Source organism: Danio rerio, chromosome 9 (genome assembly GCF_049306965.1).
Source record: "Danio rerio strain Tuebingen ecotype United States chromosome 9, GRCz12tu, whole genome shotgun sequence".
Lineage (NCBI taxonomy): Eukaryota > Metazoa > Chordata > Actinopteri > Cypriniformes > Danionidae > Danio > Danio rerio.
In genome coordinates, this window is record NC_133184.1 from 13,824,342 (window position 1) to 13,848,508 (window position 24,167).

The 24,167-nt window shown below is 36.5% G+C and overlaps 1 protein-coding gene across 12 annotated transcripts in view; it reads left to right on the forward strand.

Moving 5' to 3' along the window:
* The first annotated feature begins 4,623 nt into the window (after positions 1-4,623).
* mpp4a (MAGUK p55 scaffold protein 4a) overlaps positions 4,624-24,167 on the forward strand; it is a 30,507-nt gene continuing 10,963 nt past the window's right edge. For 5 of the 12 annotated variants that reach the window (XR_012385222.1, XM_021478855.3, XM_068223563.2 and 2 more), the window contains exons 1-11: positions 4,714-4,986; positions 8,189-8,276; positions 8,403-8,530; positions 12,145-12,222; positions 16,328-16,411; positions 16,502-16,633; positions 20,688-20,769; positions 20,996-21,081; positions 22,384-22,455; positions 23,756-23,952; positions 24,047-24,105. Coding sequence is in view for 5 of the 12 variants with exons in the window: in XM_021478855.3 (XP_021334530.1) it covers positions 8,222-8,276; positions 8,403-8,530; positions 12,145-12,222; positions 16,328-16,411; positions 16,502-16,633; positions 20,688-20,769; positions 20,996-21,081; positions 22,384-22,455; positions 23,756-23,952; positions 24,047-24,105 (973 nt within the window). In the remaining 7 variants the exon portion in view is untranslated. Of the gene's footprint in view, positions 4,987-8,188; positions 8,277-8,402; positions 8,531-12,144; positions 12,223-16,327; positions 16,412-16,501; positions 16,634-19,103; positions 19,369-19,467; positions 20,338-20,687; positions 20,770-20,995; positions 21,082-22,383; positions 22,456-23,755; positions 23,953-24,046; positions 24,131-24,167 lie in introns of all 12 variants that reach the window. The other 7 variants (XR_012385224.1, XR_012385223.1, XM_073912537.1 and 4 more) reach the window with 4 other exon arrangements.

A 24,167-nucleotide genomic window follows, 5' to 3' on the forward strand; every position in this document is an offset into this window, starting at 1 on the left:
GAAAGAGTTTAGCTGATGTCACACTGTTGTGTGATCTATAGGGATGAACTGATTTGTGTTTTAAAGACTGATTTTATAGAGGAAATTAATAGAAAATGACACATTTATTGAGGATTGTGTGTCAAAAGTATATATAATATTATATAATAAAACATTTATTTTCTATATGTATTCAGAATTCTTTAAAAATATCAAAAATCAAAAACTAACCAGTTATTGTAGGGCGTTGTTAATCACAAATCTAAATATTGTCTGAATATTTAATAATAATCGATTCGCCCAGTATTTTGGTCTGTCACTAGCTACATTACTGTTATCCACTATAATATAAAGATGACAGCAGCTTTAATCATCTACAGTACATAAGGGCTGGGTTTATTTTTCATAATCAGAAAGTTGCTGATTTGATCAATTTCATTTATATTCATTGTTGATTAATTATTACTATCACATTGAAAATGAATTTGTACAACACATATGAATTGAGGTCATATTTGTATATTTATAAAACCAGCTTTGTTTTTTTTTTTTTTTTTTTTTTTTTTAACTATGTTCTTGTAGACTACTCACTTTTAATAAACTTGACATAACTGGGAGAGGAATCTTTTATTGTGATTTTTGTTTTCCTTGTCACCTTGTTTCATGTCATCAAATCACTGGCCATTTTATTACTCCATCAACCGCTTGTTAACAAAAATCTGCCAATCACCCGGCAGTAACTTAATGCATTTGAGCATGTAGATGTGGCCAAGAGGATCAACTGAAGTTCAAACGAAGTATCAGAAAGGGAAAGAAAGGTGATTTAAGAGACTTTAAACATAACATTGTTGTTGCCAGACAGGCTGATTTAAAGGTCTCTTGAATTAAATAATAAAGCTATTCTAAGTATTTTAGCTTTAAATAGCTCTATATTCTACTGTGCACAAAAATAGTGACAACATTTGCATTTAGAAAATATAAACATCAAAAAGTTTGCAGTTTGTCACGTCTAAATAAATCAACATTTATTTTTTTTACATCACCTCATACTCAAGTTTCTCATCAAATCTTCTGACCAATCAGTTGCTCTCTAGTATCCGACATTGCCTGTCCACTTCAAGATGCTTCTCTTCATTTGCTTTTCATGTGATGCACTTAAAAGTCAACCACTCTTAGTGGCAGAGTGAAAAAAGGGGGGAGGAGGTACTCTATACACCCTTTCACACTGTGATACCGGTAAATATCAGGAAAATTACAGCAAAGACTTTATCGGTAAATAAAAAAGCCCTGTTCACACAGGCAAGAACGTTCCGGAATTTTTCTGAAAAAGAGCATCCACACATTCATTCCAAAATACCGGTAAATTCTGACATCATTGACCAGAAAGGAGCTTTAAATGGCTGCGTGTGTATTTTTACACATATAAGGGGGTCTGGATTTTGTTGATGTTTTTTCACTTTTATTTAAAGCTTTAGCATTCATGCAGCTGCTTTGTCCCAGCGACATCCAAAGGCAGAAGCCTGTATCACAGCAAAATTTTTACACATTTGACTACATTACAAATTCTGTGGATGAATTAAGCATTGTGAACAACTTCGATGAAAACGTGGAGGAACACTTGCGCATGTGAAGATGTACATAATATGTATGTGTGTGTGCTGTCGCTCACTGGATGCTTCCGGCAAATTACCAGTAATCTTACAACTTCTCTATTCTCATTTTAAACATGCACATATCAAAGAACTTCACTGGACCTTTGAGTATTTCAGAGACTGCTGATCTGCTAGGATATTAACACACAACCATCCCTATAGGGTTTACAGTGAATTCATTCACTCATTCATTTTCTTTTCAGCTTAGTCCCTTTATTAATCAAGGGTCATCACAGCGGAATGAACCGCCAACTTATCCAGCATATGTTTTACGTTTTGATTTGTTTTTTTTGCTTATTTCTAGATTATCTTTGGTGCCACTGTGGGATTTTCACTGCATGACAGCTAAAAACAGCAAACTGAGAATACAGGATATTTTGAAGATACAGTTTGAACCCTTTAAAACCAATTAAGCCACAGACAATTATCTTGTTGCAGCTACATCCAGCAGCACAATACACCATGTCACAAAGCTCATCTCAAACTGGTTTTCTCGAACATGACATTAAGTTCGCAAATGACTACAAATTCACCAGATCTCAATGCAATTGAGCACATTTGGATTGTGCTAGAACAGGAAAATCACATTATAGATGTGCAGCTGACAAATCTGCAGAAACTGCGATACTTTCATGTCAAAACAGATCAAAAGCTCTGAGGAATGTTTCCAGAACCTTGTTGAATCTTCCAGGGCTGTCCATTGAGTGACTTCAGTGGTTGTAATCTGCAACTGTAATCACACAAAGCTCCATGAACACTTTTTCATTCATTCATTTTCTTTTAGCTTAGTCCCTTTATTAATCATGGGTCGCCACAGCGGAATGAACCACCAAATTATCCAGCATATGTTTTACACTGGTTCGAGTCTGGGTCAGTTGGCATTTCTCTGTAGAGTGATGAAGATTTATTTTATTTACTGAATCTATATGAAGACACATTTAATTGGGTGAGTGGGGGCCCCTATGGATCTGCCATTATATGTCTTTGAAGTCAGGTTAAGGCAAAGGGGTCATAAAACAGCACGAGAGAGGACTTGTGAATACAATCAGAACCATTTGTGTCAGAAAAGCATTACCTGTATACAACATACGTTGAAACTGTTATATATGTTTAAAAAGACACATACTGTATGGGAGAGAAGAGTCCAGTTTAGATGTTTAAAACATAGATACTAGTCAGGAGTACCGACTGTATGTGTAAAAACAGTGATGAATACATTAGATCTTTACATTATGAGGGCCAACAAGAAAAAGGGACTTTAAACGGGTCGTAAAGGAGTAGGAGCTGGGAGAGGCCTGTTGAACCAGTAAACATCTGTGAAAACACAAAGGTGGAAGGAAGCAAGGATAAAGGGTATAGCAAACGGGAGGGACATTAGATTGTCCTGGAGTGAGATTAGTGATGGGTCTACTTATGGACGTCTCTGCTTTTTTGGAAAATATTACAATAAAGTATATTCTTCTGATAATCTTAACCTCCAGGCTGAATTTTATTCATTTAGAGAAAAACCGAAAACCACTACAAGAGTCTGCATGTTCTCCACATGTTTCTTCCAGATGCTTTGGTTTCCCTCATAGTCCAAAGACGTGGTATAAGTGAATTCAATAAACTAAATTGTCCTTAGTGTATGTGTGTGAGTGTGTGAATTATGCATGTTTCCCAGTACTGGGTTGCAGCTTTAAGGGCAGCTTTAAGGACGTACACTGTGTAATACATATACTGGAATAGTTGGCGGTTCATTCCGCTATGGTGACCCCTCATGAATAAAGGGACTAAGCTGAAGGAAAATGAATGAATGAAGACACATGTAATTTTTGGATGATGGTTTTGGTTCCTTCTCTAACCTTAGATCTCTCAGATTTCGTCTAAAATGTCTTCATTTGCGTGGATTGGAATGAGAAAGTCTGTATGAACTGGAAGTTTTTATTTCAGTTTGATGATAAACTTCTTAATGAAATGAAATATTGAGTATGGGACGGGGCTTTCTTTTGTGCATCAATTTATCATAGCAAACTAAGAAGGGAGTGTTAAAGAATATTGACAATAAAACTGTCAAACTGACATCATCATAGAAGGACCACCACTCCAAACATGGAAGAAAATGGTCAGTCTTTCATTGAAGATTACCAAAACAAATTATTTATTCCCAGTGGATTCACTTTCATAGATTGTTCACCAACAGAATATAGAAAATTGCTTATTTTTTTGCATTTGAACATTCTTTAAATTATTTGGGAAAATTTAAAGTACATAAGTTAGCAAAATATATTACACTGTACTAGAAGTTTGTGAATATTTAAAAATGATCTTTTGCCTATTGTTTTAGTATGATTTCATAAATAACAAGTTTATAATAAATTACCAATAAAAATTCCATTTCTTTAGGGAAATATTGCATGAAATATAATCACAGTACTCAATTCTATTAAGTGAATATTTATTTATTAAGTGCTTTTTACAGTGTAAATTGTGTGAAAGCAGCTTAAGATAGATAAAGAGAATAAAAAGCCATAACAACATTTCAAAATGTGGAACATTCCTGCAAGTCAGGCAGGCTTGAAAGTAGTTCAAGTTCACTTTAGTTCAGATCAATGTAATGCAAGTGTCACTGCTAAAAGACGATCCACTGAAGAACATCTCCACCAGTCCCAAACAAGCAAGCCAAACAGCATTGCAAATCTTTCAAGTATCATGCAGCCCCAGAATTTACACTACAATAATTAAGGCAGTATTAATAAAAAATGTGGTAATAATTTACAATGGAAATAAGGAATTAAAAGTAATAGTTTCCATTTAGCATTGCCGTCAATCTCCTAGCTTTTAGCTTTGGCATTAAAAACCAGGACACCCACCCTCCCCATCATCATGTATTTTTATTCGATTACAATTATTCTTAAGTTGTTAAGTCCCTGTCGTTGTCAAATGTATTTATCCGGCTCTATTATGTAACCGTAATGTCCGCAGAAAATCTGTGGCACCGACTAAGCTTTTTGGATTTATGGGATGCTTTCTCATGTTTCTTCTTTTCCATTTTAGCGATAAAGTTGGAGCGGCTGTATTGTGTAAGTGTGTCTCTAAAAGCAGAAGGAGGTAAGAAGCTTTGAGTGGCAGGCGGTCTTATAGAAGTGCTCACAGAGAGAGGACGGCCCCTCGCAGGATTAAGTGGGATAGAAAAGGATTACAATCTGAGTTTCCAGAGACATTTTATAGTAAAATCACATGCATGTTGGCGAGCCAGAAGCTGAAGATCACTTTAATATGAAGCTCAGCTGAAGGGATGGCACCTAAAGGTTTTGATGTGGGATGTTGATGCGTCCGTGTGGTTTGAGAAAGACGGTGACAGGAGCGTCTGAAGGTAAGAGTGGCATCATCTAATCTTCACATGATGGCCTTTTGACCTACTTTCGTAATACTGAGTCACTCCAGTTCACAGATCACAGTTGAAATGTGGCCATTCTTCAAGTGGAGTTGGTGTGTATTTGTAGATTTTATTTTTTAACAAATGACTTGCGCATGTTTCCAGAGTAATTTGTAGTTTGTTTGTTTTTGTATTACAATGTTTGTTTCATTGTAACATTTTTTTAAATACTGATTTTATTATTAATCCTTACATTTCATATGATAGTAAGATTTCCAGTGCTGGGTTGTGGCTATAATGGCATCTGCTGCTTAAAACATATGCTAGAATAGTTGGCGGTTCATTCCGCTGTGGCAACCCCTTATAAATAAGGGAGTAAGCTGAAGGAATGAATGAATGATTGAATGTTAGTAAAAAACATTTAAAGAAAATAGTTTACTCAAAATTCAAAATACTTTCATTGTTTACTCAACTTTCACTTATCACAAACCTGATTGAGTTTCTTTTTTTGTTCAATACAAAAGAAGTTAATTTGAAAAATTTGGGAAACCCTATAACCCTCGACTTCTATTGTATTTCTATTCCTACTAATGGTTACATATTTCTACCAGTTTAGCACTTATTTGTGTTTGAAACAACTTGAGGGTAAATGGTGAGTATCTCTATAATAATAATAATTACAATACAATGACAGTTTAAAGCTGTTATAATTTGTTTAGTGAAACAACTAAATACTGCTAATTGTATAGTCATATTTGTTGTTTAATTACTAACTCTACAGCTGAAAAATAGAAGACAGGGATTTGTTTTATAGCATGTGAATTATTACTTCAAATGTATTACTCCAATGTTGTTTTTTTTCTTTAACTGTCATATATATATACAAATAAATGTGGGATGGCTTTCTAGTTTTGTGTTTATAATTCTACATGAAAAACAGATCATTTCCACAATGAGTTTCTCTTTAGTGTTTTAGGTTTTTTTTTTTTTGTTTGTTTTTTTTTTTGGTAATACATAGTCACCTTGGAATTATAAGGTTCTATCTGACTTTTTTTTTTTTTTTTTTTTGTCAAAATTGAGTTATTGCCATATTCTTATAAAATGAAAACTTATTTACATTATGGGATGTTTTTTTTTTTCTTTATAAGTTGTTTACATTTTAAGACTTTTTATTTAAAAAACAAATGTTACACACATACTGTTTCTATATGGAATGCAGAACTTTGAATCTCAATATCTCAAAATCATTCAGAAAGCAGATAAAACCTTATAATATCAAGGTGATGACATGTGACCCCAGTCCACAAAACTAGTCAGTGTAAATTCTTGGAAACTGAGTTTTGGGAAAAAAACAATATTTGGCTGAGATACAACTACTTACAATTAAGGAATCTGAGAGTTCAAAAGATCTAAATACTGAAAAAATGCCTTTAAAGTTGTCTAAGCTATGTATATTAAAAATTGTTTATATATATATATATATATATATATATATATATATATATATATATATATATATATATATATATATATATATATATGTAGTTCCTTTTACAGCATCGACCTTATAATCTAATAAAAATAAAATAAGTTAAATAAACTAAAACATTAATTTATTTGTTCACGCATAAAACAAGATGATAGACCACGCAAACCCAGTCTAGCGCAGAAACTCCATTGAAAATACTGGTAAAATAAATTTCCAAATTTTTAAGAGATGGCAGGGAAAATGGAATTTAAAGCAGTGCTTCTTGTCCGGTTTGAAACCCACTTTATATCATATATCTATCAGGCAGTGAAGATCACTTTTTTTAATAGAAAACAGATCTTAAACGTCACGATTTTGTTATGTAAAGACTATTCACAGGAAGCCGTTGGGCTGGCTGTGTGAAAATTAAAAGTCCATGTGCATATACCACATTGATCCAATGAAAAACAATGCTTTGTGTGTGTGTGTGTGTATGTGTGTGTTTGTGTGTGTGTGTGTGTGTGTGTGTGTGTGTGCGTGCGTGCGTGCGTGCGTGCGTGCGTGCGTGAGTGCGTCTGTCTGTCTGTCTGTCTGTCTGTCTGTCTGTCTGTCTGTCTGTGTGTGTCTGTGTGTGTCTGTGTGTGTGTGTACTGTTATAACAGGACTCAACAAGGACTGCCCGCTGGCCCAGGGTCAGCGCGCAAGATGCTCGGGACAGTATACAGAATGGTTACTCGCCCAATCGGGGACAGTCCTGCCTTGTCACTAAAGCTTAATTTGGCTGCGACTGTTTGTCAATTGCATGCTTTCATGCTTAGACGATTGTTTCGAAACCTGTCTCGTTTGCCCAGTAAGCGCGGTTCGTGGCATATGTGAATCCTGCAACTGTGCTCGAGTCCACGTCAAATCAATCGGTCTGAGATCGCCAGAAAAAGGTAGTCTTGGCTCGATTAAGCGGATCGATTGTAGTAAAACAAAACAATCCAGGCTATATCACAGTGTACTATGGTTGTGTGATAGCCATATATTCTGCTATATGAAGAGAGAATGATGAGTAGGGCAGGATGTTATTTCTACCAAAAAATGTGTGTTTCATGTCTAATATGAAAGTGAAAGCATGCTGAAATATTACCGAGTGCTGTTTATCCATACATCCAGTCATAAAATTGTTGTAGTTTTCTACTAAACCATTCACTTTATTTAATCTAATCAGTATTGTATTTAAATTAAATCATTTTTAATTTGTCAGTTGTATTTAAAGAAAAGTTATGCTGAATAACTAAAGGGCTAACTTTTTTTTTGGGTGGGGCCAGAGAAAATTTTGGCTTGGCAAGTAAAAATCTAAACCACTGGCCCGATTGGGCCAGTATAAAAAATCCTTAGCGTTGAACCCTGAATAGTGTAATAGTGTAATTAGTTTTATTTGTTTAATTTAACAATATCGCCTGCAAATACAGCATAAGTTTTTTTTCTCACATAAACAAATCAAGCCAGGAGAGAGAAGACTCTCCGAACGATGTTCCAGTCCAATTTAAATTGACTTGACCACGCCAGCAAGACTTATCTTAAATCATTATTTGAGCTCATTCTGATTCATTTATTCTTATATTTGTAACAAGTGGGTAATATTTAAGTTGGTACTGGTTGGTGGTTATGCCATTTTTAAGCTTAAAATTCATAATTCCTCAGCAGATGTGCGGATTACTTACTTTATTTTCTTGCATTTTCAAGACTGCAGTGATCTGATGAACAGAGAAGCTTGTCATGTGGCAGTCGGTGGAGGAGGAGTCAATGGCACAATCTGCATATGATGACAATGGTGGGCTTTTAACATCACTCTTAATTGTTAAACGACTTGAGTGTCTCTACGTTAACATTCACAAAGTTACAGCAGCAAATCAGATATTATAAATAATCAATACTACAATACTTTTTTCTCCTTCAGATGCAGGTCTGGCTCAGGTCTTGGCAGAAGTGTTAGAGGAAGTGAGGCAGTCCATAGACAGAGATATTAATGGTGCTGATCTTTTACACAGTCTCCTCAGTGCTCCTTGGCTTTACTCTCTTCTCAGGGTAAGACTTGCTCACTCTGTTTAATACAATTCATATAATAAAACCAGTGGTGGATGGTAACAAAGTATTTCTCCTTTAGTACTGTACTTAAAGGTCCCGTGAAGTGCTTTAAAATGTGCATTTCTGTTTGGTGTGCGACAAACTTTAAAATGAAACTTGAAGACAGGGTGGGACACAGATTATCCCCTCCCTGTTTTAAAAAAAGAGACAACTCGTTGCATTTCGTTTTATCACAGCCCGGCCAGTGAGAGTGGTTGAGCTCAAGTGCATATGGACCCTTTTCACATTTCCAGGTTTCTTAGTAGCGGAAGTTATCATAGTTTGGTAAACTTAAATTGCAGCCAATGCGCAGTAAAACAAATTATTTTTTTGTAATCCTATTTGCTGAAATAATCAAAGAAAAACTCCACTATGGTGTTATCACTTTCAATAAAAAGAAATAAATTGTGAGACTGGCATTGTGAAATTGTGCTGTATTTTATCAATCTAGGCGCAAAGTGCAATCTAAAGCTCATGGTGCAAAAGCATTAAGGTTGTGTTCAAATCTACTTTTGCTATTTTAAGGATGGAAAAATAGGATTTGCGCCGTGGCGCATGGTTTAACAGGGTTGTGCTTATTCACTTTATGAGTTCTGAGTGTGTTTTGAGAACAAACTAATCAGAGGCTTATCTCCCATTCCCTTTAAAGGCCCTATCATACACCCGGCGCAAGACAGGTTTCCACGACGTGTTGCTATTTTCAGATAAACGAAACCTTGATTTTCTCATTTTCAGCCACGTTGTTTAAATAGTAAATCCATTTGCACTACTTTGTGGACTCATGGGTGTTCCGGTCAAGAAAAGAGGTGTGTTAAGTCGCATTGTTGGCGCATTGCTATTTTCAGGATCTAAAATAGACTTTGCAATAGACCACCTGAGGGCAGATCTAAAGTCCAGCGTCTACAGTCAGTTGCGTTTCAACAAGTCGCATGTGCTATTTACTTGGTGGACTTGAACACTTCACTAGCGAGGAAACAGTTAAACAGAGCATCTGCAAGTCAAGAATTAAGAAAGAGCCTCCTCCATTTGGCCTTTACTTTCACTTTCTCTTTTTCGTGGATAAAGAAAGTCGTTGGACGCACTCACTAAAGACATCCATTGACCTACATAGTCCAAAGACATGTCCTATGCCCCGTATGGTCCAAAAGCTGATAGGTGGACACATTGAATCTTGTTTTTTAATTAAAAAAAAATAATAATTATGCATATAATAAATAATACTAATGATGATAATTACCTTATAAAAAGAAAGTTGTGGTGAATAAACTGAAAAAAGCCCCCGAGGTGAAGAAGGCATGTAGGTACTGGTTTTTATGTTTATGTAGAGAATAATCATTTTTGTAATATTTTATTCCTTTAATTCTTTTTCATTTGTAAAGATATTTGTGTATTACTGTATGTCCTGTGTGTTTTAAGCAATGTATAAGCGAGGCGCACAACTGGCCTGCTCTGCGCTGGACTTTAGACCTGCTCTTTGCTAGTCTATTGAACAATTTTAGTTCCTCAAAATAGCAACATGCCAATAATGCACCTTAACACGCCTCTTATCTCAACCAGAACATCCATGAGTCCACAAAGTGGCGCAAATGGATTTGCTATTTAAACAACGTAGTTGAAGACTGTAAAATTAAGGTTGCATTGGTTGCATTGTTGGAAACACGTCTTGCGTCTTATTGTGCCAGGTGTATGATAGGGCCCTAAGAGTCAGTTGCATTGTGCCATGGTGCATTTGCTATTTACATGGCAGACTTTGTAAGTGAAAAAACTGAACACTTTACTAGTGAGAAAACAGTAAAACAGACCAATTACTTTCTCTTTCTCTCCTTGCTAAGGAAACACTCTGCTAAAGACATTCATTGGCCTACATAATTAATTTAGTTTGTTAAGTGCAAAGATTTGTTTTTAAACTATTTCTATATTCAGTTCTAATTACTAGCAAACAAATAAATGAACATTAATAATGAAGTGTGGTCAAAAAACTGTTATATTCAAACGCATATCCTGTGCCCCATATGGTCCAAAAGCTGACCGGTGGACAAATCTAAGCTTGTTTTTAATAAAACAAATATGCATTTAATAAATAATAATAATAATAATAATAATAGCATTATACAAAAGCAAGTTATCATTAATAAATTGAAAAAAAGCCCCTGAGATGAAGAGGGCATGTAGAGAGTGTTTTTTTTATATTTATGTAGAAAATAATAATTTTTGTAGTATTTCAATTCTTTTATTCTTCTTTATATGTAAAGATGTTTGCATATTGCCGTACATCCTGTGTGTATTAAGCAATGTGTACATTTAAGGTGCACAACTAACACGCTCTGCGCTGGAGCGCTTTCTGCTGGTCAATTGCAATGCGTCAACAATGCGCCTTAACACACGTCTTTTCTAGACCAAAACATGGATTTCCTATTTAAGCAACATGGCGCAAACATAAAATAATAAATATAAATACATTAAAAAAATTACATTTACATTTTTTTAAGGATTTAAGATGTTGATGACCATTAAACGCCTTATAACAGTGCTTGGAAAAGTCTCAAAGGGATATAGCTGTGGATAAGCACATCAATATAGGATAGTTTTGTAACACTGTACAACAGTGGTTATTGTTTTTACATTACTGAAGGGGTAGGTGTTAATGAAATACAATTTAATGTGTAATGTAATAAATTATATGAATGATAATCGATATAATTACTGTTTTTACGTTACTGTGATTGTCAGGTTTAGGGTTGGGCTGGAGGTAGACGTTAATACTTTACAATTAAAGTGTAATTAATAAATAATATAAATACCTTCCAGCCGCAGTTGTTTCCCAATAGCAACACCCTATAGCAATAGGATCTTGAAGAGGGCAGGACAATTTAGATAAAGAGCATTTGGTTGGTCAGAAGATTTAATGAGAAATATATATATGTATGAGATGATGTTTGACCCATTTGATTTGACATCCATTTAGGCATAAAATGACAAACTGCAAGCGTTGGATGTTTCTTTCTTCTAACTGCAAATTTAGTCACTGTTTTGGAACATACCAGCTTTTAGATATCCTTAAGACTAATGATAACGTCTAAAAACACTTTATTTTGATTTCACATGCACATTTCACATTTAAGTACATTTTTTAAACTATCAGAGTGTTATTTTTGTTTTACGTTACATGTTTTAATATTGAAAAATTTGTCAGCAGATATTTACATACTTTAACTGTCGTGGTATATGAAATATTATTTTATTTTACCTTGTTAATTATTAATATAATTATACTTAATTCTAAATATTATATATACTTTTGGAAATACGTTTTATTTTGTGCAAAATAAACATTCATCAGTAAGTACAAGTATATATAAAGTAAAATATGTATACTTTTATAAGAATATATTATTAAATTAATAGGATATTTGTACGTTGACTCAAGTGCTTGATTTGTGTTCTTCATTCACCACTGCTTAACAACCACTAACAGTGTCCAGTTTTATACTTTATTAACATCATTGGCATTACACCAGATAAATGACTGTACTATGCAAGTAGTTTGCATGTAAAGGATGTGTTGTTTCCTACAGGTATATGAGTGTCTGGTGCAGCACAGTCAGGATGCTCCAAATCCATACCTGCCTTATTCCACAAGACTTTCTCAGGAGGTCAGTACATGCCGCTATCACTGCCTTTGACATATATAAGAAACACTATGGCCTTTTAATCACTCTGATATTACATAAAAGCCTCTATAATTCTTTGTGAGACCATCAGAAAAGCATGAGTCTAAAAGTCTATAACTGTGAGAAAATGAGGATTTGATATTGTTAGTCTTCCAGGGCCAAACATGTTAGTGAGAAAATGATCATTGATAACATGTATAGGATGATTTCACCACACGGTACATCATGAATCTTCTACATTTACATTTACAATCATATACTTTTATCCAAAGCTTACAAAAGAGTATCAAAGCAAGCTATGGAAGCAATCAAATCAATAAAGACAACATTTTTTAGGTGCTATGATGAGTCCTTGTTAGTGTAATTCAGTGCATTGAGCTGGTCCTGAAATGCCAGTTAACAAAAAAAAATGTCATTCGATTCAGCTGCTCTGGTTGAATTAACAAGTCATTACACCTGCATGGAACAGTAAAGGTTAAAGCAATGGTCTCAAACTCAATTTCTGTTTAGCTCCAACCACTCCAACTCACACTTGCTCAACAGTCTCTTGTGTGGCAAACCAGTTTATATGACATCTTGTAGTCTTGAACACCTTGATTAGTTGGGTCAGCTGTGTTTGATTAGGGTTAGAGCAAAACTGGGCAGAGCTGCGGCCCTCCAGGAATCCAGTTTGAGACCTATGGGTTAAAGTCTTTTAAAGTGATGCACAGTGGCCTAGTAGATCTCACCTCATGCTGGAGTCCCCAAAAAAGTTGGGGCTGTTATTTTTGGTAATTGAACGACAATTCATTAACTGATCATTATCTGAAACAGTGTATCTGCAGCGTCTTAAAAAATCCTAAAATGTCTTAAATTTCAAAAATTAGGCCTTAAAAAATCTTAAATTTGCTCAGATATTGTGTTGTAGGTCTTAAATCATTTTAAACTGGTCTTAAGTGTCCTTAACTACTATGTACTTACATCAAAAAAATAAATGCAATGTACTTACTGTGTTTAGAATCCATTTGAAAACACTTGTGGTGCTTTAGAGTTGGAATAGGTTGGGTTATGGACAGGTTTGGTGGCATGGGTGGGTTTAAGGGTGGGTTAAGGTATAAGGGATGGTCAACAGTGTATTTACAAATGTAATTACAGATGTAATTACATACATGTATTTAATCAAGCATAAGTACACAGTAAATACATGTATTTACACAATAAGTACATTGTAACAAAATATTAATTGCTGTGTAAGTTAGTTATCAGTTAAGGCCACTTAATATAAAGTGGGACCGCATTTATTTATTAACTTGGTTTACTATTAATATGGTTTAATTATCTTCCTCATGATAACATGCATTTTTAATGTTTCCTGAAGGTTTTAACTTGGCCATTAAAAATCTTTAGGGTTTAGCCTTGTGTACGTCTGAAATTTAATTCATTATGGTCCTAAAATGGTCTTTAAAAGGTCTTAAAAAATGTTAAATTTGACCTGATCAACCCGCTAGAAACCTTGTGGAAGATTGCTCAATTTGATTAAATAACCAATAAAAATATTACTATAAAATACTGTAATACTATCAATATTAAATAATACTATGATCCATAAAATCCTATACACAAAATATGTTTCACTTAAATTATTCATACATTAACAAAAACAAATTTAAAATAAGAACCGTGTGACAAACTGTACCCTGAATGTTACATATATATCGCCAAAGCAGTTGTAAAGTTACATAAAAATTAAAGAACATACATACATATATAATAAAAAACACAGTAAACAGTAGTAATAAAAAAAAAAAAAAAAAAAAGATATATAAATATAAACAATAATTAAATAAAATTATAAATAATATATGTATAAGTTCAAGTTTTATTAATAGTTCAAATTATTTAATATATCGTATTATTCAATATATCACATTATTATTCAATATCATATCATCTCTCTCTATAATATATATTATAATAAAAACACAGTACACAATAGATAATAGTAGTAAAAATGATAATATATGTTATATATATAATAATTAAATAAAATATAAATATTATATCATATTATACAATATATAATATTTATGGTGGCTTGAGAAAGCCAACATACTGTTATACTACATAAACTTATTATTCTTCCGTCGTCATCTTCTTCTTCTAAGACTAATTTCTACATGCATCTCCTCCTAGACCGTTCATATACTACAACCACCAAACTTACTCCAAACCTCCAAACTGGTCTTACTTGAGATGCTATATATTTCCTAACTGATCTAACTTATGGTTTTTCGAAAACTGACCTGGAAAATTCAGAAAAGTCTCATTGACTTAACATTGGACAGAACTTTGTGACCTCATTACTTTCCGCTAGACTGTCATACAGACTAAAGGTTACACTCATTTTATTCAGACTACCAATCTGCCAAACACTGATGACCTTTCAACTTACTAGCCACACCCTTGCAACCACTTATGGCACCCTAGCAACTGTCCAATAGACTTCCATTATTAAAAAACTGCCATTGATTTTACATTGGACAAACTAACGGCATATCAATTCATACTAAAACCATACTAAAAAACATATAAATCATACTAGCAACATGCAAATTCAAACTAAATTCATGCTAACAACATGCTAGTTTATACTGACATGCTAATTCATCCTAAAACCATGCTAACAACTTCTATCTCTCTCTCTCTCTCATAATAGACAAACTGTTTTAAGTAAAAGTGAAATATTCAGTTTTGAATAATGTTTTGTTTTTATTTGAATGAACAAAAACAAAAGAGTAACCTATTTTAAACAGTTTTTTACTCTTAATGACAAAACTATCCATTGTACTGGTTACCACAATAACCCAGGACAGGCTTTCCAATCTTGCTAGTCCAGTGCACATGTCAGATGGGCATTTCAGTCATTGTGAGCTTTGTGCAGTAAAATGATTGATGAAATAGGACATTATGGACTTTTTAAAGGTTTTTATGAGTTGTTTAAATGTTTTTTTTTAAAAAGAATTATTTCATTGTTTTCTCATTTGTAAAAAAAAAAATAAAATAAAAAAATACATTATAGAAGTCAACTTTTAAATGCAAAATAAACTATAGTAGGCTAAATGACTTGCCAGTTGAGCCGGCTGTTTTGATTTGGCAGTCAGCGGCCTGCTTTCACTCTTGCAGGAGGCTATGCAGTTTTAGCTACACCACTGTTTTTGCATCTTGAAGATGGCACCACAGTGCTCCGTTCACCTGCAGAATGCAACTCAATCTGATGGAGTCAATTTAGGTAAAGGGGTGCAGAGCTAGTGGTTGTTTTACAGTATGGGGGCAAACAATAGAGCTTTAAAATTGATGTGAGCAGCTATTGGCTGCCAGTTCAAATTGACAAACAGAGATGTGACGTCCATACTGTTGTCAATAATGTCTTGTAGTCACATTAGTTTCAGTTGCAAATGTATGATAGTACTGGGTGGAAGGCCTAAAAGGGAATTATACTGTACATTTAGAGTGTGATTGGGTAATGTTCTTATCTGGATGAAAAAGTTGAGATAGGACGTCTGATTGGCAAGGTAGATGGCCCTTTATCTAGAAAGAAAAGTCTCAACAGCAATTGTCAAATCATGAGATTAGAATGAGAGTAGATGTCATGTACGTACATGGAGAAGTGGTCTAAGAATTGAGCCCTGAGGCATTCCAGTAGCAGCAGTTGTGATTTGGACACCTCACTCCTCAAAGACACCCTGAAGGACCTGTCTGGGATTTTAAATCTGAACCACAGTGGTTTCTGAAATGCCTGTTTCTGGCTGGTTGCCAGGAAGATCTGCTTGGTAATCATATCAAAATCAGCCGACATATTCAGCAAAGTGTGTTTCAAAGGCATACATGAGTGTGAGTATAGGATGATTTGAGCACTATGACAAATTGTATGGTAGTGCTTTTAAAGCCTCACTATGATAGTAGGGAATAATAAATATATTTGAGCACTTCAGTCTATATATTATGAGCCTTCTTCTGCCATAAATGATGAAATTATTTCCATTTCCGGGTGAAGTAATCCTGTCATCCTCTGTTCTCTTTCCATCATCTGTCTTCTCCTGTCCAACAGATTACAGCCAGTGTGCGAGGACTGCCTGCTCCCTCCTCTGATGCACAAGAGCTGTATATTTTGCTAAAAAGCCCTCATATGCAGGTTAGAGTTGAATTTGGGTTATATTTATCAGCAATATGTTAATAAATGTACGCCAGTCTTTTTGACTGATTCTTGTGTTTTTCTCCACAGGCTTTGCTCTCTGCCCATGATTCTGTGGCTCAGAGAGATTATGGGCCAGTGCTTCCGCCCCTTCCTGACAATCTGTCTGACAATGAGGAGGCTGTGAGGATTGTTTGCCTTGTAAAGAACAAACAGCCTCTGGTGAGGATCAGATCGTAAATAGCACTGCAATTTCAGATACGTTAGTGAACAGCTTAGGTGTAATTCCCCTTAAATATCCCTTGTTGCACTATAGTGTGATATCATGTAAAGTGTTTGTGGTATTAAATGTATTTTTCTCATCTATGGTAAGTGCTGTATTGTTACGTAATAATGGGTTTTTGTAACCTATTGAACCGAGTCTTATTATAGTACATAAATACAAATCTTGTCCAACATGGACTTCATTGTGTGTATTATTAGAGCCACAGTTATGTGTTTTAGCCTAAAATGCTGCTTAACTCTGAATGCTGAAGATTTAATTTTGTGGCATACAGTAGTGCTGCATAATAAATGGGACAATGTACATCTGGCAGGACAATATTGGAAAAATAAGCCCATTCAAGCTGATACAAGGATTTTAGCTTTAACATCTTGTTGCATCACCGCCCGCCGAGGTTATTAAAGTGTTGCACTTTTGAGTTTCTATTTGTATACTATTTTTAAAAATCTGCTGTAAATTTTTAAGTTTCGATTGAGTTCATTTCATTATTAGATTTGTTAGTTTTAGTTTGGTTTTTATTTTATGAGCACATTTCCATTTAGATTGTTTTTATATGTTTTTTTTTTTCAGATTTAGTTTGAGTCATTGTAGTTTATAAGAAGTCTTATGCAAACCTCCTAGTAATAAGTGAAGTTTCACAAACTAATTTCTAGAGGAGCACAAGATAAGATTGACTGCAGCTGATCCCTATCGCTAATCATAATCGCTAATCGATAGCCTATTGGATCATGCCAAATCTTACATAAATATCCAGCCTAACTTTATTCCTCATCTTCGTTATGGAAGACCAACATAAATAATAATAATAATAATTCTGGCGACGCAGTAGATAGTGCTGTCACCTCCTTAAGTTGGCATCTCTGTGTGGAGTTTGCATGTTCTCCCTGCGTTCGCGTGGGTTTCTGCGATGGCAGACATATTTCGCTAGACCGCACAGAGGAGAGTGATAAAGCCAATTTTGATAGGGGGATGGTTAGTAGGCCAATGGATGCCGGGGTTAAACCCCTACTGTTTTAGAAAGGACATCCTGGGATTTTTAACAACCACAGAGTCAGACCCCTTCACAAGGGTGTTAGGACCCACACAGACCACAGTTTGAATGCCCCCTCACTAACACCACTTCCGGCAGCAACCTAGCTTTTCCATGTGGTCTCCCATCCAGGTACTGACCAGGCGCAGCCCTGCTTAGCTTCAATGGGCGACCATATGAGAGTTGCAGAGAGCTAGCTGCCAGTAGCTACATGTTCTTCCCATGCTTGCGTGGGTTTTCCCCGGGTACTCCGGTTTCCTCCCACTGTCTAAAGACATGTGACACAAGTAAATTAAATAATAGTAAAAGTCACAAGCACTTAATACGTACTGTACACACTGGCATGATTGGCATTCTTTTCCCGTGGAGCTCTCAAGAGCTGCCTAATCTCGTGTCCCTCCTAATGCTCATTGACGCGGCGGGATCATCTTGGGCTCATCTATCTCTGAGCTCAGGGTTCTCTCCCTGAACAGCATGCCAAACCTGCTAATATAGTTAGCCATTATTTAAGTGTTAAACATGCCTAGTGTTTGGTAAAATCTTATCACCAGGTGTTTCTCCAAACAGCCGCAGGTCAGATTTCCATGGCAGAATGAGTGCTTATTAATTCTGAATAGTTTTTTTTTTGTGTGCTAATTTTTTTCAGTTAAAGAAAATGTGTTTTTACCAATAGTTTTAGTCTTAGTTTTTGTTTACTAAAATATTCATATCCACATCCAATTCTGTTTTAGCAAAGATAACGATCATTTTCTCATTGCAACAAAAACATATGAAGTTAATGGTTTATCTTCACTCTCCATTGCTCTACTGCAGGGGTGTCAAACACAGTTCCTGGAGGGCTGCAGCCCTTTACAGTTTAGTTCCAACCCTGCTTCAGCACACTTAAGCCATGGTCACACTGGACTTGTCTCACCATAGACTTGCATTCATATGCATGCGAATGTGTCAGACTGAAAATGCAAGCTTGTGTATCAAGTTTCGCAGTTCACGCTTGGTGAACTCTGACCTGCGAAATCGCATCATGTGAATGCATGAGACCAATCGAAGATCAAAACATGACCTCTTGGACAGAAATGTAAAACATAGACCAATCACTCACTTTTTTAAATGCACAATCGACTTATTTAAGCTCACCTCTTTTCAACAGAATTTCTCATGCTCAAACTCTAGTGTGACTGCGCCATTACCTGGAGGTTTCATACAAGACTGAAGGACTCAATTAGTTCGATCAGGTGTGATTAATTAGGGTTGGAACAAAACTGTGCAGAGCTGTGGCCCTTCAGGAACTGAGTTTGACACCTGTGCTCTACTGTACAATCCAAAACTTAGACTGAACTTTGTTTATTTATTAACACATATCCTGTTGTTTCACATATAAGTGTGCTGGAGAAGGAAAGCCCAGTTACTGGAACAGTCTTAGGCGGTTTACAATGGAGAAACTGGCTTTTGCCAGGCAATTTGGCTCAGAGGAACAGTGTCCCCTACAGTCCGCAGACAGTCTTTCCAATATACCCTTTAAACAGGCACACAAGCTGCCCAGGTATCAGTCCACCGGGAGCTGCAACCTGTGCTGCCAAACTGCCCATCTCTCTGGAGGAGGTCTTAACCTGTCAGCTCCTGCTGTTTATAATTCTTTGATCGTGGGTAAGGGTCAAGTCCCAGATACATCTACAGTACTACTGGCCTATTACTGTCTTTATATTTATTCTAACTCTATTTTGTTTTGTCCCTCAAAACTTCAAGAGAACTGTGGAAATGGTGTAGAAAGCATAGTCGAAGGTCAATGGCACCCATGCACATCTTGCACTGCCTCATCTCGAGTGTACCCATGCTCATGTTGTCCACCTGGATGTAGTCTTTATTCCCAGACTGCCCCCTCGAGCCCTATGCTTCAACGGCACCACTCCATAGATGTCACGTGTTCTTCTCATCCAGCTCTGAGGTTCAAGAGGCAACACAGCTTGGATGAGCTGAGGTCCACTGTTCATACTGTTGCCAACATCATGGACACAAGCACTAGCGATGCGCGACATCTCAGGCAGAAAATGGTGGCCGTGACGGAGAAGATGACTGACAACATGGAGGAAAACGCTCAGGCGTTGAGTCTGTTGGTGGAAGTGGTTGACAAACTGCAGGGTCTTATTATTGCAAACAAGTCTCCAGAAGTTTCTCATGCTCCAAAACCCCAACATGATGGTGTTTCAAACTGGCCTGGACAGCCAATAGTACAAACCAGGAGATCTTGCAGCAATGCTCCTTGCATCTCCTCCTCCTTCTCGTCGTCTTCATCCTCATCTTTGTCATCGTTTTCCTCCTCCTTTCAGATGTGTAATGTTGAAGGTTCTTGCGAAGCAACACAATGCAGATCTTTATCCAATCAGACGAGAAACAAATTTGGAAATAAAACCGAACAGACGCCCCTGTCAAACGGTTTGACAGCCTCCAGTCCCAACGATGACTGTGATGCAATACTTTGCCTCTCTAGCAAGAAGAAAAAGTCAAAGATGAGGAAATAACAGTGGCAGTGTTCCCACTTCTCTCTCCTCACACCACTCTTCGCTTACTGAACACACAATGGCACTCTTCACCACTGTGGAACTACTTGACTAACAGGCAACTATTTTCTTAATTGAGTTTCTTTTTCATCTCATCCATTTTCACCATTCATCCATTGGTGCTTGGTAATATTGTTCAAGAGTGACACTGTTCTCTATTCAATATTGATTCGAAGCACTTTCATCAACCCATTCATCAGTCATATGTGTCCTTCCCAAAACTGTGAAAAGTTCTTTCTTGACCGTGAAATGACCGTACTCTGCAATCTCATTACTGAAGTGTCTTTCTAATATTTCATCATGATGTAATCTTCACTGAACCTGTAACATCTGTGGGAATCACCATGTGATGCAAGTCATCACTGACAACCAATTGGCTAACCATTTTGTCCTTTTCCCCATTTTTAGGGAGCAACAATTAGGAAGGATGAGAAAACAGGAAACATCTTCATTGCAAGGGTGATACATGGAGGACTGGCAGACCGCAGTGGTGAGTAACCCATTGGTACAGCTTTCAATCTCATCAAATTAAAACAAGTCGCAATGAAATAGAAGTAGATGTTGTCTTTAAGATTGTATTTTCCATGTGCATGATATGGATTATTAAAAAATCTGTAAGGTGGAGGCTTGTTTCTATTAACGGATGTTGATTGAATAGAGGCACATTTGAATGTGAGCGGGTGGCAGGATTTAAGCAGTGTTTGTGTGTCTTGTAGGACTTCTTAATTCTGGTGACAAGCTGGTGGAAGTAAATGGACAGAAAGTTCGAGGAATGCAGCCTGAGCATGTCATAAATATTCTGGTAAACTTTCCTTTTTGTGTGTTCTTACATCTCTCCCCGCCCCTCCTACCATCCCAGAATAGTACCTACCCTTACAATGACTACGTTTACATGGACATCAGTAATCAAATTATTTGCCTTAATCTGAATAAGACAATAATATGATCAAGGTGTTTATATGAGTTTTTGAATGTTCCTTTCATGATCACATTTTTTATGTTATAGCACATAAAACAATTACCATTGTTGTGTCACCATGATATCCACATTTCCTGAGAAGTTTCATGTAATTTTGGATGTTTCGGCTTTAACTGCAGTTTGGCACTTTCACTTTCATACAGGAACATGCATGCCCCCTGTGATAAACTGATATATTGGATGCGAGTACGAATTAAGCCTGGTTTATACTTCTGCATCAAGTGACCTTTGTAACCCACGGCGTATGCAACATTATTATACTTCTGTGCATCTTTGTTGATCTGCAATAACACTTCCGAAATGCTAGTTGGCAATGAGGTGTTAATGTTCCTCTGTGTTGAGTTTCTTTGCTGGTGTTTTGTTTTTTCTGAATGCTTTCTGAATTTACAAGTGGTTCAAACTCGCTCATTTTGAGGCAGGAACCGGTGGACGTGCAACAACTTTAACTATGAGGTAAACACAAATCAAAACTTTCCATCCGGAGCTTCTTCACGAGACTCCACACATGTAAACAATCACTCTATTGGGCTTGCGCCACTCGCACGGCTCTTAGTCCCGCCCAGACTCGTCAGCGCTACCAAGCCACCCAATCACAGAGTTTGCGCTATGCGTCGTTGCAGCGTGTAGTTACATTTTTTGAGAGGCACACGTCAGCGATGCCGACGACAACGGCGTAGGGCTATGCGTCAACGCATAGGCTGCGCCCTAGCATACGCCTGTGCTTTATGCAGAAGTATAAATCAGCCTTTAAGGACTACTGGATGAGTGTTGTTTTAATGGAATTTGAAATAGGGGAAAAAACTTATTTCACGGTGTATGTGGTCCGTTATTGACTTGATAGGTGCAGAGAACTATCCTGTCGCAAAACACGGTGAAAAGTTGTACATGATGGCAAAATTTGATGACTACATGATGACTAAATTTGGCATACTCTACTTGTCTTAATATGATTTCTGTTGAGTGCCATTATGACCTTAAATCAACCTTAAATTAATCAAAAATCACTGTTTACATGGTAGAATCTTAATTTAGAGTATTGTCTTAATCGTAATAAATCTGATTATTGGTGTATGTAAACATACTCAATCACCGTATCCATTTATGCAGTGTCCTGTTCTTTCACAGGTTCGATCTCAAGGAAATATTCTGTTTAAAGTTATCCCTAATTCAACACAACCCACCAACAGTCAAGCAACCGTAAGTGCAATGTAAATCCAATATATACAGGAAATGTCTTTTAAAAATGGCAAAATGTTCATTTAAATCAGGAGGGCCCAAACTCGGGCTGTTTCTATATATGTGTAATTCAGTGCTCTTGAGTCCTTGTGTTCTCTTGTAACCTCATGATCAACCTCCGAAGTTCAGTTCCAAAATTCAAGACCACAAGAATTCAATTCAATTCAGCTTTATTTGTATAGCGCTTTTACAATGTAGATTGTGTCAAAGCAGCTTCACATAAATGGTCATAGTAACTGGAACAGTGTAGTTCAGGTTTTAGTGTTTTAGTTCAGTTCAGTTCAGTTTAGCTCAGTTCAGTGTGATTTAATCATTACTGAGAGTTCAAACACTGAAGAGCCAATTCATCGATGCGTAGCTCTACCAATCCTGAACCATGCGAGGCAGTGGCGACAGCGGAGAGGGAAAAAAAACTTCACCTTATGGGAGTGAAGAAAAAAAACCTTGAGGGAACCAGACTCAGTTGGGCACGACCATTTTAATTTCTCCGCTGGCCAAAAGTCTTGTGCAGAGCTTCATTCGCCGTGGTTTAGGCTGGAAGATGGCCTCAGCGAAGACTCGTCTGTCCCTGGAACGTCGCTGGGATGGGAGGATGTGTAAAAAAATTCCTGGATGTGTTCTTAACATCGAGGATGTATCAATGCAGACTTGAGTGCAAAACTCATTCGAGAAGTCACAGAAGTCATTTGTGGCTCAATAAAGGGGGACAACTATAAATTTAATGTATGAATACTGCAATATTTAAATAATTTTCCATTAAAAATGCGTGAAGGTGATGTGACCATCAGGAAGAACGCAGCATCTCATTTCTCACAGGACGCGTTCTCTGTTCTCGCGGCCTCCTCAGTTTGTTCCTAGGAGGTCACTTGGCAAGAACGGTCTCCACAAGAACGCAAGTCTGTTCTCAGTATTCTTGGAATTGAGAAACAGCTTCAGTCTTGGAAGGCTGATGTCCTGCATACTTTAGATCCAACTCCAATCAGAGACACCAGGGCTAGCTATTCAAGCTCTTAGTAGGCTTGCTAGAAATGTCCTTGCAGGTGTGTTGAGGCAAGCTGTAACTAAACTCTGCAGGACACCAGCCCTCCAGGACAGAGTTTTGGGCATTCCTGATTTAGATGAATTTGTAAATAAGTAAACATAGAAGACTTTTATAGTCTCTTAGCAGAGCTTCATATAATATTGATAATTAATAGACTTCAGCTGTAATTCGCTAGTAGTTACTTTTAAGTTTAATCTGATCGTTTCATTCTCTCATTAGCTGTATGTGAGAGCCATGGTGGACTACAGTCCTCTGCAGGACCCTGCAATCCCCTGTCCAGATGTTGGCATGGCCTTCAGTAAAGGAGATTTGCTGGAGATTGTAGACCAGAGGGACATCCGATGGTGGCAAGCCAGAAAACTCCACAGTGCCTCGCTGTGTTGCGGTCTTATTCCCTCCACTAACCAGTTCAGACAGTCAGTTTTTAATGATCCAAACATTCTTTCAAAACTAAGTCATCAAACTGTTGTTTTTTTGCGCTTAACTGAAGTTTTAATTCTTTTTTTGCAGCAAACAAAGGGAGCTGTGGTGGTCTCAACCTTATCAAGCTCACACCTGCATCAGACCCTGTACGTAAAACACACACACATGTTGGTTTTGGTATTTTATAAGGACTCTGCATACACTGTAA